The sequence below is a fragment of the Eleutherodactylus coqui genome, chromosome 10 (genome assembly GCF_035609145.1).
Source record: "Eleutherodactylus coqui strain aEleCoq1 chromosome 10, aEleCoq1.hap1, whole genome shotgun sequence".
NCBI classification, from domain to species: domain Eukaryota; kingdom Metazoa; phylum Chordata; class Amphibia; order Anura; family Eleutherodactylidae; genus Eleutherodactylus; species Eleutherodactylus coqui.
In genome coordinates, this window is record NC_089846.1 from 28,753,584 (window position 1) to 28,771,551 (window position 17,968).

Genomic DNA, 17,968 nt, shown 5'->3' on the forward strand with positions numbered 1-17,968 from the left:
GAGATGGGACCTTGAATCCACCAGACCAGAGTCAAAGTGGCCTACACTTACCGTGTCTGCTTACCACACCCGACGGATCCCCTGAAACTCACCTTAAAAAAACCTCCAGAAGTGCCTTGGACCAGACAGGGACCTTGTCCCCTCCTGGAAGTTCAGGAGGCACCAGCTGGTAGTGTTTTCTACACAGAGACAGTGGTTTTCGCTCAGAGACATTGTTTTTTCCCTCAAATACCTAGGAGAGGGGAGAACTACAGCTGCAAGACAACAAGAAGAATGAAGAACCTACTAAAGACTGTGTTGGGGGTGGTGGGATTACGCAATACAGGAAATTTGGACTTGTGTAATAATTGTGATAAATGTATGCAAGAAGCTAGAACGGGTACATGCACCACACGAACATTTAGTGTACCATACTTACTACACGGGTAAGTGGGGACAAGTAGGGGGTTGCACATACAATAAGACCACTTACTACACGTGTGAACATGGTTTACAGATCATAGGCTATAATCCAACATATTCTCCCTCTAATACATGGATAGACACTGATGGAGCATGGGATACACAGGCTATACTCAAGTCTATGGGGGCATAAACCCCTAAATTAGGATGATAGGCTATAAACCAGTGATAGCTATCAAAGGGAGGAAAATGTGGTACGAGGACATAGAAAAATGAATGTACTTTAACTGCTATTGACTCTCTGTTATCAGCCAGAGAACTAGAGTATATTGTAAGGTTTCTTCTGCTCGCACTGTTGTAATTGGATACTAAAATTGCCCACATTGCATTCCAACCCTCAATTCCTATCCCTGTATCTGTATGTACATAGCGTATATAAGAGATAAGATGGACCAATAAGTGTTAGCATTTAATAAGCCTACTCCCACTGTATAAAGCTGTTAGAATCTTTTTGTATAGTCACTCTGGGTGAAAGATGTGAATCGACCAGGGTCTGTGCGCACATAAAATAAATACCACTTCCTGAAGAGATCCTGTGTTATCCTGTCAAATGTCGTATTTCAATAGCACGATTTCACAGGGCTTAGGCCTCATGTCCACGGGGAAAAGAAGAATTAAAATCCGCAGCGGATCACCCGCACGCGGATCTGCGCCCCATAGGAATGCTTTGACCACCCGCAGGTAGATAACTACCCACGGATGGTCAATAAAAGTGAATTAAAAAATTTCTGGAACATGAAAGAAAATGCACATGCTCCATTTAGGTGCGGGTCTCCCGCGGGGACGGCTTCCGCAGGCTTCTATTGAAGCCTATGGAAGCAGTCCAGATCCGCAGGAGACCCGCGCCTGAATTAAACTCACCTTCTCCGGGCGATGCAGGTCTTCCTTCCTTCGCGGCAGAATCTTCTTTCTTCGGCCTGGCGGATATGCCCGGCGCATGCGCGTGGCACGCAGCCGGCGTGCCGAGAACATCCGCCGGGCCGAAGAAAGAAGATCCGGCCACGAAGAAGGGAAGACCTGCACGGTCCGCAGCAGGTGAGTTTATTCTTATTTTAATGCCTCATGTCCGCGGGGCAGGCGGGACCCGCTACGGATTCTCCATGGAGAATCCATAGCGGGCCTGATTTTCCCCGTGGACATGAAGCCTTAATTCTGGAATTTGCTGAATCAAGATTTTGCTACTTTGTGAAACCGTCATCGTGGATCCTCAGCAGGTGATTGATGAATAAGTGTACATTTTACCATGTAAGGGCTTATTCACATGGGTGTATATCGGCCAGGTATACACACCCGGCTGATATACGCTGTCCCAATGAAGCATTGGTTTACAATGCATCACTGCATAGGGGTGCATATCCGTGGCGTAAAATGGCAGCTGCCGGAGAAGGGAGGTGGGAGGGAGTTTAGCAGCAAGACTGCTAAACTCCCTCCCCCTTCTCTTCTCTGCCCCTTGCCACTGTTTGCAATGGGAGGGGGCGGAGCTAAGCTCAACTGGCCCCTCCCATTGCAAACAGCAGCAAGGGGTGGAGAGGGGGCGGTAGCTCAGCTCAGCACACTAGCTCCCACCCCGTCCCACCTCCTCTCCTTGCAGAGAGACGGTAAGGGGGAGGGAAGGGGGAGATAGCTTAGCAGAGCTAAGCTGTCTTCCCACGCCCGATGGCATATACGCAGAGCCCTGCATCACATGGTAGTGTATATCGGCCGGCCAAGAAAATGCCAGTCGATATACACTTGTGTGAATAAGCCCTAAGCTTGTATGATTTATAGGGGTAGCTTCACACTGCTTGTGTGGATGAGATGTGAAGTTTATTGTAGACTAGCTGATATACCCGGCTTCGCCCGATTTAATTTGCTACTGGTGTTTATCTGGTGTTCACACAGAAAATCTTATGAAGTCGTGGTTACTTTAGAGATACCGAGGGGAAAAAAATATGTTCACCATTTTGCATGGTTCTTTGCGTTACCCAGGAAACACCACGTGGAGGTAACCATGCGACGTTTCCTTTATATAAAATGACATCAGGAAGTGAGAGAATTAGATTACGTACGTAAAATTTGGCCGTTAATTCTTTTGCGCTTAGAATTGAATAATCGAGTTGGGACCCATTAACTTTTCCTATCTATGACACAATCAATGCTCGTGCCAAATTTCAAGTTCTTATGACATTGGGAAGTGAGAGATTTAGATTATGTACGTAAAATTTCAACGCTAATTCTTTTGCGCTAGAATTGAATAATCGAGTTGGGACCCATTTACTTCTCCTATTTTGGACATAATCTATGCTCGTGCCAAATTTCATGTTTCTACGATATCGGGAAGTTGGAGAATTTTTGGCGAGTCAGTGAGTCAGTGAGGGCTGTCTTTTTATATATAGATACTATGATGATGAGTGTCAGGTGTAGTGTGTAGTTATATAATGCATACACAAGAGGGCAGAGTTGTTTTGATAACAAACCACACCAAATAAGACAAAGCATGATTTTCCAGAATTTTTGAGGATGCAAAATGATTTTTTAGGCTTTTTGAGGATGCTTAAAATATAAGCCCTACTCCAAAATTAAGCCCTGCTAACAGTTAATTAAAAAAGTCAATTTAAATAGTGTCCAGGCAGCTATACATGTAAAAAAGTTAAACCTTTTTGAACAAAAATTAATATAAGACACTGTCTTATTTTCGGGGAAACGCGGTAGTCAAATACAAAGATGGTCATTGTCATTCCAATGGGATAAAAATGGTTTTGGAGAACCATCTTAATATTGGCCGTGTGCCAGAATTCTGGTGTAAAAAAGCTAATTTTCTGTGCAGAAAATAAAACACAGCATATTCTATTTTACCGCGGATATCTGTGACCCCCAGCCCATTGTTCTCCATGATCGTGAATATACCTGCAGCCCATACACAACTACATTGTGTACGGGTAGCGGGCACCCACGTCATCGCTAAGTGATGGCGCCGCAAATCTAAGCAAAAAAAGGTGTACTGCGCATGACTGCCTACGTGACTCTGCCCTCACGCTCAGGACCATTTCGTGGCGGTACGCCGGGCTCACAGCTGTAATCCGCTGCGGGCATCCGCTTACACCCGTGTGAGCCCAGACGTATGCAGTTACGGCTCCCTCACACTGGCGATCGCGATTTTGCTGCGAGAAGAATAGGGCAAAATCGTATCTTTGTTCTCGCGGTTTTGGAGCGCCAGTGATGCTTTTTCTTGAGAATAATCTTGCATCGCATCGCTGCGGCCCGCAATGAAATCGCACGATTTTTTATTGCGAAAGTCAATAGCACTTTCTAATACTAAAAACGCATCGCATTGCCCAAAAATCGCAAGTTGCGATAAAAAGGAAGCTCCACGGGGAAGCACGGGCGATAAAAAGATGCAAACGTGAAGGAAGCCGTTTACACTGATTGAGTAATTCTGCTTTTTTACTCACTCTCACATCGCGTGAAAATCGCGCGATTTCATCACCCGTGTGAAACCGTCCCTCTGCACGTGAGCGGACGTGTACTTTTGCGCCCTAAGCGGTGTATTTCCGCAATAAACTATGCTTTTTTGTGCGTGCATTGGCGTATTTTACTGTACTTTTTGTTCCCCGTCAGACACGTTCATTTGCGCGCGGCAACCAAAGGCGAATGAAATGGCTAATTAGTCTAATGAGCTCTAGATGTTTTTCCTTCCTAACTACGCAGTGATTCACGCGTCCCGTTGACTTTTATGGAGACTTTGGGTGCGCAAATGCACAGGAAATCCGTGCGTGCGAACGGCCCTAGAATGGCTCCTACTCTATGCATATTGCGCACACGCTAACACGCCCGTGTGAAGGGCGCCTCACGGTCCCTAATTCAATAGGTCACTGAATAGTACTAAAAATGGTGAGAGCCTTTCCCAAATACGTGAATATAACCGATACGGACAGTTTTTTGAGCATTTTGTGGGCAAAAAGTTTATTTTATACGAATGGCATTTTTTAAGCCTTTTATATCAATTCGTGAAGGAACATGAACGTCCAAGGATATTAGGGAGTTGCTATTCATGCCCTCCTCTGACCTCCCCCTCACCACAGGTGACCTACAAGGTCCCTCCACAACACACAACTGCGGACGAAGCACACACACACACCGGTAAAATACGCCCTCTATATGAAATTAGCCAATCAGCGCCTCAGACTCTACGAGGGCGGGCAGTACAGTGTGACTGACGGTGCGCTCGACCAATCGGAAGTGAGGAATTTTGAACACTGAACAGAGAAATGCGGCGACGCCACTGGGCGGGAGACGCTTTTCAAACCAAACGGAACACTCCTCCTCTGCTGACTGACTGAAGTACCGGAAACAGGCGGGGAGAGCAGCAGCGGTCCGGACATCTGTTACCGGGGCAGACAAGAGGACGTTAAAGAGGCTCCGCTGTCTGTATGGCCGTCTAACAGACTTTACTGGGGTTCTCGGTAAGTGCCGTGCGGGCGGGTTGTTCTTTATAGTGTGCTTTGTTTCGTGCGCCCTCCCGCTCAGTTATTTTCTAGTACCAGATGCAACTTTTGTAGCATGCGATGTGTTGTAGAACTACAACTCCCAGCATCTCTTGTAGGCTCTGTGCATGAGTGGAGTAACACTACAGCTGGCGGCTCCTCTTAGCTGGCCTGTATGTTAAAGGGGGTGCAGGTTTACAGTGTTGTAGTCATGATGTAATGTTCATGTGGTTTCTCCTTAACCCTTTGCGTGCCAACTTTCCCAAAATTGGATCATTATAGTGGCCTAAGTTTTACGTTTTACTGTGTTTTATTAGAGGGGGGAAAAAACTTTGATCACTTTGTGTTTTGTTTAAAAAGTTTGATTAACTTTTTACAGCCTTTTTGGGGGGGGGGGGCTACCTACCATTTGGTCTTGCCCCTTCATGGGCTTATATGTTATACATTTTTATTTGTCACACGCTGAAACTAGCGACTTTCCAACTTATTTCACAGGTAATTTTTATTTATTGCCCATTTTTCCGACCTGAACCATGTGGGGATTGAACCCACAACCTTAACACTCTGCACCACACTAGGCCGTTGACATCCGCAATATTGAGCCTATTCTCTATGGTTCCGTCCAGGGTTTCCACTTAAAAAAAAATCCCGAAATCAGCCCTGTCCTGGGCAAACAAAGCTAGCCGAACGTCTTCTCTAAACACCTGATGCACATTAGGCTGCTATGAAATGAACCCCAGCGGCGGCTGCTAACGCTTGTGGGTCCCCGACAATTGCTGGGCTGCCCCTGCGCTGTTCACATGCAGCCCAGCAATTGTCAGGAAAATGCTAGCGCTCGTATTATAGCAGCCTAATCGTGCGTCGTTGGCAGTCGTGTAGCAGTAGCCTGGCACTCTGGTTCTCTCGCCAATTGCCGGGCTGCTCTTGCAAGCACTGGTGTAACCTGTTGGCGCTGTTATAGGGTGTGTGATTGCTGGGCTGCACCTGTTCCTGCAGGTTATAGCCTCAGTGTGCATTGTTGGGCTGTAATGGTACCCTTAGGCTGGATGCACATTAGCGAGCTTCCCATGCGAGTTTGGTGCATTCCAAGAGTCGCAGAACCTGCACAGAAATAGAATCCATTGTTTTCATGAGCTCTATTTTTACACATGCATTTTTAACCCTTGATGAGATGGGGGGGGGGGGGGGGATTTAAAAAAAATTGCGTTTTCACGCGCAGGAGAAAAAACGCGGCATTCTCCATTTTGCCGCGGATCGGCCACATTGCTATCACAATGATAGCAATGTGTGCAGATATCTGCATGCAAAAAAAATACCATTTAAAGCAAATCCGCCGCGGAAATCTGCGGCAGATTCTGCGCGGATTGTGTTTTTCTAGTGGACATGAGGCCTGAGACCTTCGGGAATTGGTTTATTGAACGTTCTTATATGCCTCATTAATAGCCAGACGAATCCATCTGGAAATAGAGCTTTTAGCGCAATGTCCACGGACGGATTTGATTTGCGGAATCCATGTGTGAGATCCGCAAATTAAGCCGCCCATAGGGAAGCATGAGGTGTTCGAACTTCATTTTAACACCTGCGGATTTGTTTTTACTTAATTTGTGGATGCCACGCTTGGATAATCGCAGCATCCTCCATTTTTACCGCGGATCACGCACGGATGCGCTCCATTCATCTCTAAGGGAGCTTACAATCTGTAAATACATTTGCGAATTCACTGTGGATTTGAAGGGTAAAATCGATTAGCGAGGTGGGGAAGAGGCTGACGGGTGGGGATGGGGATTTTGTTTCTGTGCAGATGATCCACAGTCCATCCGCGCAAAAAAAGTGAGATCTTCCGCAAGCAATAAATCAATTTAATGATGACTCGCAGCGCATCTGCTGTGGAAATCCGCAAGAAAAATGCGCGTGTGCCGTGGACATGAGGCCTTAGGTGTCCTTCCCACGAACGGATTTCCGCCGCGTAATTCGCGGCGAAAGTCTGCTGCGTTGCCCGCAGCTATTAGGTTCTATTGAACCTAATAGCACAATGCTCACGATGCGAAATTCCGCCGCGGAATTCTGCACCGTGAAATCTCCCATCCTCACCCGCGGCATGCTCTATTTGCCGCGGGTGTACGCGCTGACGGCTTTCATTGCAGTCAATGGAAGCCGTCCGTTCACGCTATCTCCCGCTGTAACACAGCGGAAGATAGCGTGAAAACGCTTTCCCGCCTACCACCGCCGCGTCACATGACACAGCTGGCCGCGTCATGTGATGCGGTGGGCGGGTCATGTGACGCGGCGGCAGTGGGCGGGGAAGCGTCATGCGGGAGCGAAGACGCCGGATCCGCTGGTAAGTATAGGGGCTCTGGGGGTCGCCGTGACGGGCTTCGCCGCGGAATATTCCGTGGCGGAGCCCGTCACGCTCTTGTGCAGCCGGCCTTAGCTGTTTTTTTTTTTTTTTTTCCTCTTGTGACCAAAGAATCAAATGAATACATTCTTGTCATGCCTCTAACTCGTGGATTCAGTGTATTGGAGAACTGTTTTAACATCAAGACAGTAAAAACTATGTTCTTGGTTTTTGGTTTTTTTGGGTCCTTCCAGAAAGAGAGAATTATGATATCCTGAGAACTATGAAGTGATACTACTACACTGAGCGACAATGAGGGGTTTAATATAAATATGACTTAATTCTCACGAACCCCAAAAAGGCTCCTGAATTGATGAAGCCTGAAATTCACTTAAGGTGCATTTGCACATATCTTTTAAAAGATTGAAAGATCAGCAATCGCTTTGCATAAACTACTAATGGGCACTAATTACAATTAGTACTTTATTAGCTTAATTTGCATGCAAATGAGCTTCTGGGGGTTTCAGCAGAACTCAGCAGGAGGTCTGAGCTCTGTAACTGGCTCCATTGTTCAACCACGGACTTCCCGTGGAGAATTCAGCACCATGGACAGCAGACACAGGATACGGTCCTATGCGGTCCTGCTTATCGTCACTTCTGCCAGGGGGGCTGAGAACTGAGAACAGCTGTAACAATGTTATCTGCTGTAATCAGCTCTCCCTGGGCAGAACACAGCTCGTAGTCCAGCTGTTCTGCTGAATGACTGTCTTCAAGCAGAACTGAAAACTGTCCTTCGGCCGAACAGTGAAAATGGGCACATTTAGATACAAGGATTATCACTCAAAAGACTGCTTTTAAGTGAATTTTGAGTGATAATCGTAGTCTAAATGGGCCTTTACTCTTACTGCTGTGGTTATGGCAACTAGAAAACCTGTCTAGTGTTAAGGCCCTCATTGAGGTGCTGAAGCGGAGGCTTGAAGGATCCAGTTTAAATTCCAAGATGGAAGTAGATTCTTAATTCTAGGTTTTAATTTGCCGCTTTCAGAAACCTCAAAATCCTTGTGCCTTTCGAGAGCTTGGAGTGCTGCTATCTGGACCCTTAATGTACAAAGGGGTAAAAGAATCCTGTCCAATCAGTCCTGAAGAAAGTCAAGAATTAAAGAAATACTTGGAAATTTGCCACACCATGATGCAACTTTTTTCACACTTTAAGGCCTCGTTCACACGGGCGACAGTCGCATGATTTTGTCGGTTGCTACAATGCTACAAATCACATGTATGTGAAGTCCATGCTTTCCTATGGGTTACTTCACACGTGATGTTTTGTGACATCCCGACACAAAAACCTCTAGGGTCCTGCTTATATGCCCGTGACTCGTGAGGTTTTGTAGCCCATGTTTTCCTATGGAACTTTCCTCTCTGTTGAATCGCACGAAAACTCGATTTTCGTGCAATGCCACTTTGACAATAGGAAATCCTACTGTCAAAGCCAAATCTAAGCCCTAGCTGCAGGGGGAAAAAAACAAAAACACATCACCTTAGAAGCGCTCGCCGCCGCAGCTTCTCCCCAGGTCCCGGCACTGTTTCTGCTTCATCTTCTGGCCAGGGATTAAAAAATCGCCACCTCCTGGAAGCGCTGGCTGTGATTGGCTGACGCTTAGCCAATCACAGCCAGTGCTCGATGAATGGCTGTGATTGGTTACAATCCTGGTATTGCTGAGAGAAGATGCAGCGATATCGCACGGACCAGCGATGCGATATCGCTGCGATTTTAATTTTTTTTCAAACGGTGATGCCGTTTCGCCCGTGTAAGAGAGGCCTAAGGTAACTCTTGTTGATCGTATCTTTCCTACTAGACAGCAAGGCTTGGATCACCCTTTCTGACAGGACTTTCCCTAAAAGTATCGGTTTTTGTTTTTGTCCGTAAACTTGCTTAAAGATGAAGGTTTGATACATTGTGATAGGTTAATGGACCCTGGGTCAATAAAAGTGGAAGGGTTGGGAGATGCACTGGTTCCTGTATGCACAAGTTCTTCAGAAAGGACAACCAGTTTCTTTGGGGCCAAAACAGGACTACAGTAATCAGAACATTTATTTATTTTTTTGGTGAAGAAATTTCTGGAGTTCTCTGGGGATTGGAGGAAATGCATTCACTAGCTTGTTGCTCCAGTTCTTTGTCAACGCATCCCTTGTTGCAGAGATCCGAGAGACTCCCCAGTTGTTAGACTCTGGAAAACCTCTTGAGAAAGGGACCGTTCCTCTGAATCCAGGGTTTGGTGATGGAGGAGATCCACCGTTCCTTTCAGGTGATTTGCTGAGATGGAAAGAACATCCTGCTTCCCCCAATTGAATGTTTTGCGCAAGGTTCTATAGAGAAGTATGCTTCTTGACTCAAGTTGTTATGGTTTTCCACCGCATGCTGTGAACATACCCCAAGAGTGCCTGCACACCTGCGATCGCAATATCTCTGCTTTTTAAAAAATAAATAAATAAAAAACACAAACTTCAATAGGACTTTCTAATGTTAAAAAGGCATCACCCAAAAATGGCAAAGCACAAACTTGCAGTTTTTGTGTGATGTGGTTTTAACATTAAAAAGTCCTATTGACATTTGCGTTAACCTGTTCCAATCCAATTTGTATCCTGGTTTCCTAGGGGGATTACTATTTTTCTGCTGTTATACAACAGCGCTATCTGCTGGCTAAGGCCAGTACTGCATGAGGCGACACGTTGGATAGGCTCCGACAGCAGAGAGGCTGGCAATATACAGTAAGAGAACCCCGACGAACATCGGAGCTGTACAGCCTTAAATCATAATGTCTTTAGACGTCAGACAGTGGATTGGAAAGGGTTAATAAAAACCGCAACAATTGCACGATCGCAAGTGTGAAAGCACCCTTGCATAGACTCGTGGATCTTGAGGGAACAACGCGTGGTGCGCACTATATTGACGCGATTTGTGGATGAGGCCCGCCTGTTCAAGTCAATGTGGATACGAAAAACAGACAGCACTTTAGTGTTATAGTTCTCTGAAGAGATGAACAAGAAGAATTGGACCTATTTCAGGGGGGGGGGGGGGCTGTTATACGTGAAAAACGGATTGCATACAGAAGTTAAAAATACACATGGACCGCAGATGGATGAAAATGTCCTTTTGTGGATAGAACACTGGCAAGGATTGTATTGTTGCTAGTATGTATCTAGTCTTGTCACTTGTATCAGTGAGCGCACCGGCAGGATACAACGGCCTCCTACTCATTCTCTAAAATGAAGGGGGTGTTGCCGTGGCTGGCTTCTCGGTAACTTCGTGATATTGGGCAGTTGGCTTGTAGACTGGCGGTGGGGGAAGTTCTCGCTGGTTTCCTGTATGACTGATAGAGGCGTGTAACTAACTATTCTTAACCACAAGCCTTGTGATATGAAGCGTGTAGAGGCTGTGCTGAGTGACGATGTGCAACTCGTATGAGACTTGGAAGATGTCAAGATAATCTAGTAGGGCCTAGCGGCCCTTTTACATGGGCCGGCAGTCTTTTACACGGCTGCATGAGCGCTACGGTCGTCGGCGCTCAGAGCATTTAAACGAAGACTTCTCATCTGCTTCTCACTCAGCGCTTCACCTACTATGGGAAGCACCAAGGGTTTCCACAGGACGACAAGCCAGCAAGTCAATGAGCCTTTTTTAAGCTGCAACCGTGGACAAGTGAGCGTTTTTTTTGTTTTTTTTCCTCGCATTCACTGAACCATTATTGGTCAAATTCGTAAATTTGAATGAATTTTTACCGATAATCTTTACGTGTAATTGGGCCTTAAATGGTGTGTTTACAAATTCGTAGCCTGAGGAAGGACCCCCAATAGGTTTGAAAGCTTGCTATAACATGTCTTTTGTTGGACATATCTACAAGATGACTTGGTTTCTCTTGCTGAGAACAATCACATTTTAGAGATTAGCAGAACACACTAAATGCAACCCCCAGGCCCTTCTTCCTCCCTGAACTTGGGTCCTGGCATATGGTTGCGAAACGGATCCCCCTACCAAAACCTTGTACCAACCCAGTACCCCTTCATGACGACAGTATTCCCCCAATGGCAGTGCCCTCTTCCAGCAGGATAATGTGCCCGGCCATTTTCAAAGATTGTTCAGGGATGGATGAGGAACATGATGGAGTTTGAGCTGGACAAACAAGTCCTTCATGGACGCACCTTGCAACTTTCAGGAACATCTGCCAGTGTTGGTGGCAGATACCCACGGGCACCTTGTGTAGAGGTCTTGTGGAGCTCATGCCTCACGGGGGCAGACCTGTTCTGGAGTTATAAGCAGAATCGCTGCTGAGACGTCCGCCAATCTCCAGAACGGAACTCCCATGTCCCATTCTCTGTATCACTGCAGGGGTCAATGGCCCATGTAATCCACTGATAGAAGTGGACAGCACACGCTTGATTGGGGGGGGGGGGGGATGCAATAATGAAGGTGCTTTACTTGAACAGTCTCATGATGTCAGCAATTTATGCTGTTAAATTGCTGATGTTAGGAGATTGTTCAAATAAAGCAACTTCTTTATTGCATAAGAACCCCTTCCAACAGTGGATTACATGGGCCATGGATGGTCCCTACATCAAACTAACAATCTGTGATTCTTATGCTCCACCCCTGGTCATGTCATTTTTTTTTCTTCTGTCAAACTCCTCCAAAATCGCATATGAATAATAGAGATGAGCGAACCTTGGCTGGTTTGCCGAACTTCTGCAAGAAGTTTGGTTCAGTCTGAATTAGTTTGAACCAAAAGTTCACCAAAACATCTAAAACTTATGTATAATGCGAAGAGCCATAAAAGCCCTATATAACATTCAGTGTTCTACAGGGTTTTATGGCTCATCCAGTGTGCACGGCTCCTGTTCCACAAACTGAACCTGTGGAACGCTGCTAAAAACTGTTTGCTTACAGCCAAACCAAACTGTCAGCAAAGTTCAACCTGAAACGGGCTTTTCCTTGTTCGGTTAGCGTGACACCATTTTTTTTTTTTTTTGACCAGAACGATTAAAAATGATGTATCCACGTCAGATACGGATATGAACTCCTTACCAACACTGTTAGGCCTAAAATGATGCTTTGTCGCAATGACCTGCGCTAGTACCAACTGCAATACCAACTGTGCTAGTCCTGACAACATTAGGCCTCATGTCCACGGGGAAAATCAGGCCCGCTACGGATTCTTCATGGAGAATCCGTAGCGGGTCCCTCCTGCCCCGCGGACATGAGCGCTGAAAATAAGAATTAACTCACCTCTCGCCCGCTCCGGATCTTCCCTTCGCCGCGGCTTCATCTTCTCTCCGTCGCGGCCAGATCTTCTTTCTTCGGGCCGGCGGATTCGCAGGGCACGTCGGTTGCGTGCCCCGCGCATGCGCCGGCCCGAAGAAAGAAGATCCGGCCGTGACGGAGAGAAGATGAAGCCGCGGCGAAGGGAAGATCCGGAGCAGGTGAGTAAATTCCGATTTTGGTCTCCCGCGGATCCGGACGGCTTCCATAGGCTTCAAAAGAAGCCTGCGGGAGACCCGCACGAAAATGGAGCATGGTCCAGATTTTTTTCATGCTCCATTTTTTTTTTTTTTTAAATCCCTTTTATTGACCATCCGCGGGTATTTATCTACCCGCGGGTGGTCAATGCATCCCTATGGGATGCGGATCCGCGGGCAGGAGGAGAGTTAAAATCCGCTGCGGATTTTAATTCTTCTTTTGCCCGTGGACATGAGGCCTAAGTCTGCAGAGCTTTACAAACTTCTGATGCTCATTAAAACTTGACCAGGGTGGAGTTAATGATCATCAAGAAGGAGAATCTGCTTTAGTCCTTTGCGTTGTCCAATAACTGGGTCACGCGGCTGTCGTGTAGCGACTTCAACTTTAGACTTTTCTTCTTCCTCTTTAGCAGGGTTAGTTGGCAAGAAAAGCATTTTGCTTTCCTCTTCAGTTTCTCTCTCAAAGTACCGCTTGTCGGCAGCAGTATCGTATCTAATAGGACTTATGGTTTTCCTACAGGTTCATCTGCGGGCTCTTGTTTTGCAGCAGCACAATGGACGGCGACGACGTAGCAGCTTTGCGGGCAGAGCTCGATCGTGTGTCAGCCGAGCTGCAGGAGACAACGGAGGAGAAATTCCAGGCGGCTCAGTACGGGTTGGCTGTGTTAGAGGAGAATGCAGAGCTGAAGCAGAAGTGTTGTGACCTAGAATGTGAATGTGATGCGCTGAAGCTCGAGTTAAAGCAGATGAAGGAGGTATGCAGGACAAGCTTTTATATAGCAACGCCTGGAGATAAGATTATGTATGAAATTCATAACATGTGTTTTTTTTTTTTGTTTGTTTTTTTAAGCAAGAGTTTTAAAACTTTGAATATAAAATTCTATGTGAAGAAGCCCTAAACTTGCAGCTCCTCTTAAAGGGGTTGTCTCATGAAAGCATGTGGGGATATACACTTCTGTATGGCCATATTAATGCACTTTGTAATATACATCGTGCATTAATTATGAGCCATACAGAAGTTATTCACTTACCTGCTCCGTTGCTGGCGTCCTCGTCTCCATGGATCCGTCTAAAATCGCCTCTTCTGGCGATTTTGGACGCGCTTGCGCTGTGCGGTCTTCTGCTTTCTGAATGGGGCCGCTCGTGCCGGAGAGCGGCTCCTCGTAGCTCCGCCCCGTCACGTGTGCCGATTCCAGCCAATCAGGAGGCTGGAATCGGCAATAGACTGCACAGGGAAGATCCCGGCGGCCATCTTACTAAGGTAAGTAAGAAGTCGCCGCAGCGCGGGGATTCGGGTAAGTACTACCCGTTTTTTTTTTATCACATGCATCGGGTTTGTCTCGCGCCGAACGGGGGGCCTATTGAATTTTTAAAAAAAACCATTTCGGCGTGAGACAACCCCTTTAACCCTTTCCAATCCAATTTTGGATTCAGGGTTTCCGAAAAGGCTTTCTCTTTTTGCTGTTATACAACACTGCCATCTGCTGGCAAAAGCAAGTGTGTGTGCGCCGGGAGTGGCTGGCAATAGACGGTAAGACTACCCTGTCAGCCGTCTTCTTACATTTGAGCTGTACAAGCTTCAATCAGAATGTAGGAAGGTGTCATCCAGTGGATTGGAAAGGGTTAAAGTTCCTCCCTGTACAGCTGTGCCCTTTTGGTCATCCTCTTAAATAAAGCGGTTTTGGAGTGCTCTGCACAGTAGGTGGTCGGGGGCACCAAAGTCGTCTCTGTATCGGCGAAGGACAGACCCTCACTGTTCATAAGTTTGATAGAAATGCTACTTCAACTCTTTAAAGGGGTTTGCTGCTACCTGTTGACTGAAAGCCGTGGCCCTCAAATGAGCACTGCAGGCTCTGGTCAGGTCACTGATATCCCATTCATCAGTCGCAAGGATTAAGAGCAGCTTAGTCCCTTTCGAGCTACAATACCAGGCACAGCCACTAGACAGTGCAGTGTCTGGTATGACTGAGCGCCACTGTTGCTTCAATCAGCTGATCAGTGGGAATCCAGAGCCGGCGGACTTCCGTCGATCAACCATTGATGACCTTTTGTGAAGATGGGTCATCGGTGGTTTAGTGCTAGAAAAAAACCTTGAAGTAAAGGTACCTTTACATGGGGCGATTACTTTTTAATTCAGCTAAAAACCAAAGTAGTAGTGGGTCAAGTAAACAGGAGCCGCTCTGAGTGACTGTTTACTGTAAATGAAGGTAGGTGGGCCAGATTGATCACAACCCGCTACATCTCAATTCACTTAAAGGGGTTGTCCCGCGCCGAAACGGTTTTTTTTTTATTCAATAGGCCCCCCCGTTCGGCGCGAGACAAACCCAATGCATGTGTTAAAAAAAAAAAAAAAGTTTAGTACTTACCCGAATCCCCGCGATTAGACGCTGAAATTAGACGGCACCATGGAGACGAGGACGCTAGCAACGGAACAGGTAAGTGAATAACTTCTGTATGGCTCATATTTAATGCACGATGTACATTACAAAGTGCATTAATATGGCCATACAGAAGTGTATAGCCCCACTTGCTTTCGCGGGACAACCCCTTTAAATGACTGTTGCTCCTGTGTAAAGCACGAGAGCGGTAGTCAGACGGTAGCCTGTGGGATGGTTGTCTGATGCTAGGGCCCCCAATAGCAGTCTTGTGTAAAGGTTTTCAGACTGAATATACAGTTTAACTGATACTCAAAGCAAGCTTCAGGTCCCATTGTAGACAGAATAACTAAGTGCATTGCTCCAGGCTAAACACTATACCTAAAGAGTCATTGGCTCCAAAACTGGAGAAAACTCTCTGTGCAGTGCCTCGGCTCTTACCACCTTTTTAGCTTCTTACAGGCGAACTTTAAATCTCCTTTAAAATTCCTGGCTGGCAGAGGCCCATTCCTTCTGATTGGCCAAGGGCCCATTGTTCCTTTTTAGTTGTAGAGTCTTCAAAACAAAAATATTAAATATATTACACTGGATGTTACAAGTAAGCATCTTACTAATATATGAGCTTCTTCAAGGCTGCACTCCAAGGCTTAAAATCTCACACTTACTGACACATCCTTAAAGAGACTGTCAGTCGTCTTGGAGCTCTTGCTAAGACCACCATCTACTGCACAGATAGTCATGTGAGGTGTTGCATCCAACTGCAAGTCAGAGGAGTTGGAAGAACTTATTAGAGACTGCTGGCACTTCTGCAAGTTTAACAGAGCTCTGAATGTAAACAACCAGTCTGTGACATTGTCACAGGAGGCCAGAGGGTGTTTTGGTTGGTAACATATTGTATTTATATTTGTCAGGCGCTAGCAGAAGCCCACAGCAACCAGAAGAGAACAGAGGCCGACGGGGAAAATAGAGAAGAAAGTCTGCTGAAGGAAACGGCCTCCAGGGAAGCGAAGTTCACAGGAAAAATTGACGAGCTTCAGAATGAACTCCGGCAGATGAAATGTTTCCTTACCAATACCTCGGCAGACAATGAACGTCTCAGCCTTGTCATACAGACCCTCAAGAAGGTAATGTGAGGTACCTGAATACAGAACTGCTGTAAGGGGGCAGTGGGGACAATAAAACTAAGGGACTTATCTGACAGCACATCAGGGCAGTTCTCAAACTGGTATCAAATCTATCCAGGTGCTTTTAGATTTTAAGATGTACTTGGAATTCATTTCTTCTTGGAAGTTGGCGCCAGCTGACTCTCTAAAATCTGTGCATGTGCACTCCCATAGAGATTAGTGTGCATGTGTACAGCCTGCAGAGATGAGTCAGCTGGCACTGACTTTCATGGGTGACAGTATGGGAACAGGGAGTCAGGTGAGTATAAAAAGTCCATTCCTGGACTCTGTGGAACCTGTCCTATGAGCAACATGGCTTTAACAGTAAAACCTAACTTTAACTAATGACATTAGTGTATGGTGTCTTTAGATAGTGATAGCTTCCCTTCAAAGGGGTATCCCAGAGACTTGAAACATTAAGTTGTTTTCACTCATTCAGTGGATACGTTAAAAATGATCGGTGGAGGTACAACTGCTCGGATCCACACTTATCTCGATAATAGGGGTTTGGTTGGTCTCTTAAGTGAACACAATGGAGGTTGCACAAATGGTTTTTCAAATTTTCACTCATCCACTAGATAGGGGGAAACTGATAGATCAGTGCATTTAAGTCTCTGGAATATCCCTTTTAGTTATATTCCATGAAACGGTGCAGCTTCTGCAAGGAACAATTAAAGGGATATTCCAATGTCTGCTTTTAATGGGAAAACCTGGCCCTTTTGTTTAACAACCACCTGTTGGAAACAGCAGCGTGCTTCTCCTTAGCGCTGTTTCCATACCTCTTAAGGTGAAGGAGAGCTACGGAAATGGCATAGGACAACACTGCCTGCTACACTGTTTCCGTAGCCTCTGTTCACTTCAATTAGAGCTACGGAAACCACGCTGGGTTGTAGTTGGACGGTAATTATAGCTTCTGTTTCCCATCACTGCTGTAAAAAGCTGAAACTGGAATACCCCTTTAACCCCTTGAGTGGCATGCCCGGAAATTTTCCGGGACGAGCTCCACTGCTCAAAGCGACATAGCCCAGAAGATTTCCGGGCTATGTATCACTATGGGAGCTGCAGAGCACAATGCCACAAGCTGTGACAGTGTGCTCTGCCTGCACAGACCCACAGAGAACAAAGCAAGGGCTTTGAAAAACCAGCAGAAGATATTGCCGATATGCCGGCAATCTCCTGCTTTGTTTACAGGTTGCCGTAGAGACCATCGGCTTGTCAGAAGCAAGCCGATGGTCTCTGTGGCAGGGAGAGCTTGGTGCTTGGCTGTCAGAGGACAGCTAGGTACCAGCTCTTACAGCAGAGATCAGAGAAAACCTCCGATCTCTGCTGTTAACCCTTTACATGCTGCAGTCTGTGACTGCAGCATGTAAAGGACTGTAACTGCAGCATGTAAAGGGCTGTCACCATCGGACCCCTGGAATGTGATCAGGGGTCCTGATGGGTCCCTGTGGAAGTCCCCTAAAGGGACAAAAAAAAATTTAAAAAAAAGTCAAATTATAAAAAAAATAATAAAAACACTTGTCTCCCTTTTTACTTTGTAAAAAATCAAAAATACAATCACACATGTGGTATCCGTGTGCGTCGTAATGACCCAGAGAAGGAAGTTAATGCATTATTTAACCCCTTAATGACATGGCCCCTTTTTTTCTTTTTTCCCCA

At 46.2% G+C, this 17,968-nt stretch overlaps 1 protein-coding gene across 2 annotated transcripts in view; it reads left to right on the forward strand.

Annotated features, from left to right (window-relative positions):
* Positions 1 to 4,723: 4,723 nt before the first annotated feature.
* Positions 4,724 to 17,968, forward strand: part of LOC136580293 (protein bicaudal D homolog 2-like) — a 46,123-nt gene continuing 32,878 nt past the window's right edge. Inside the window, exons 1-3 of one of the 2 annotated variants that reach the window (XM_066580740.1) lie at positions 4,724 to 4,904; positions 13,319 to 13,526; positions 16,058 to 16,270. In XM_066580740.1, the coding sequence (XP_066436837.1) occupies positions 13,326 to 13,526; positions 16,058 to 16,270 (414 nt within the window). In that variant the 5' untranslated portion in view covers positions 4,724 to 4,904; positions 13,319 to 13,325. Of the gene's footprint in view, positions 4,905 to 13,291; positions 13,527 to 16,057; positions 16,271 to 17,968 lie in introns of both variants that reach the window. The other variant, XM_066580739.1, reaches the window with a different exon arrangement.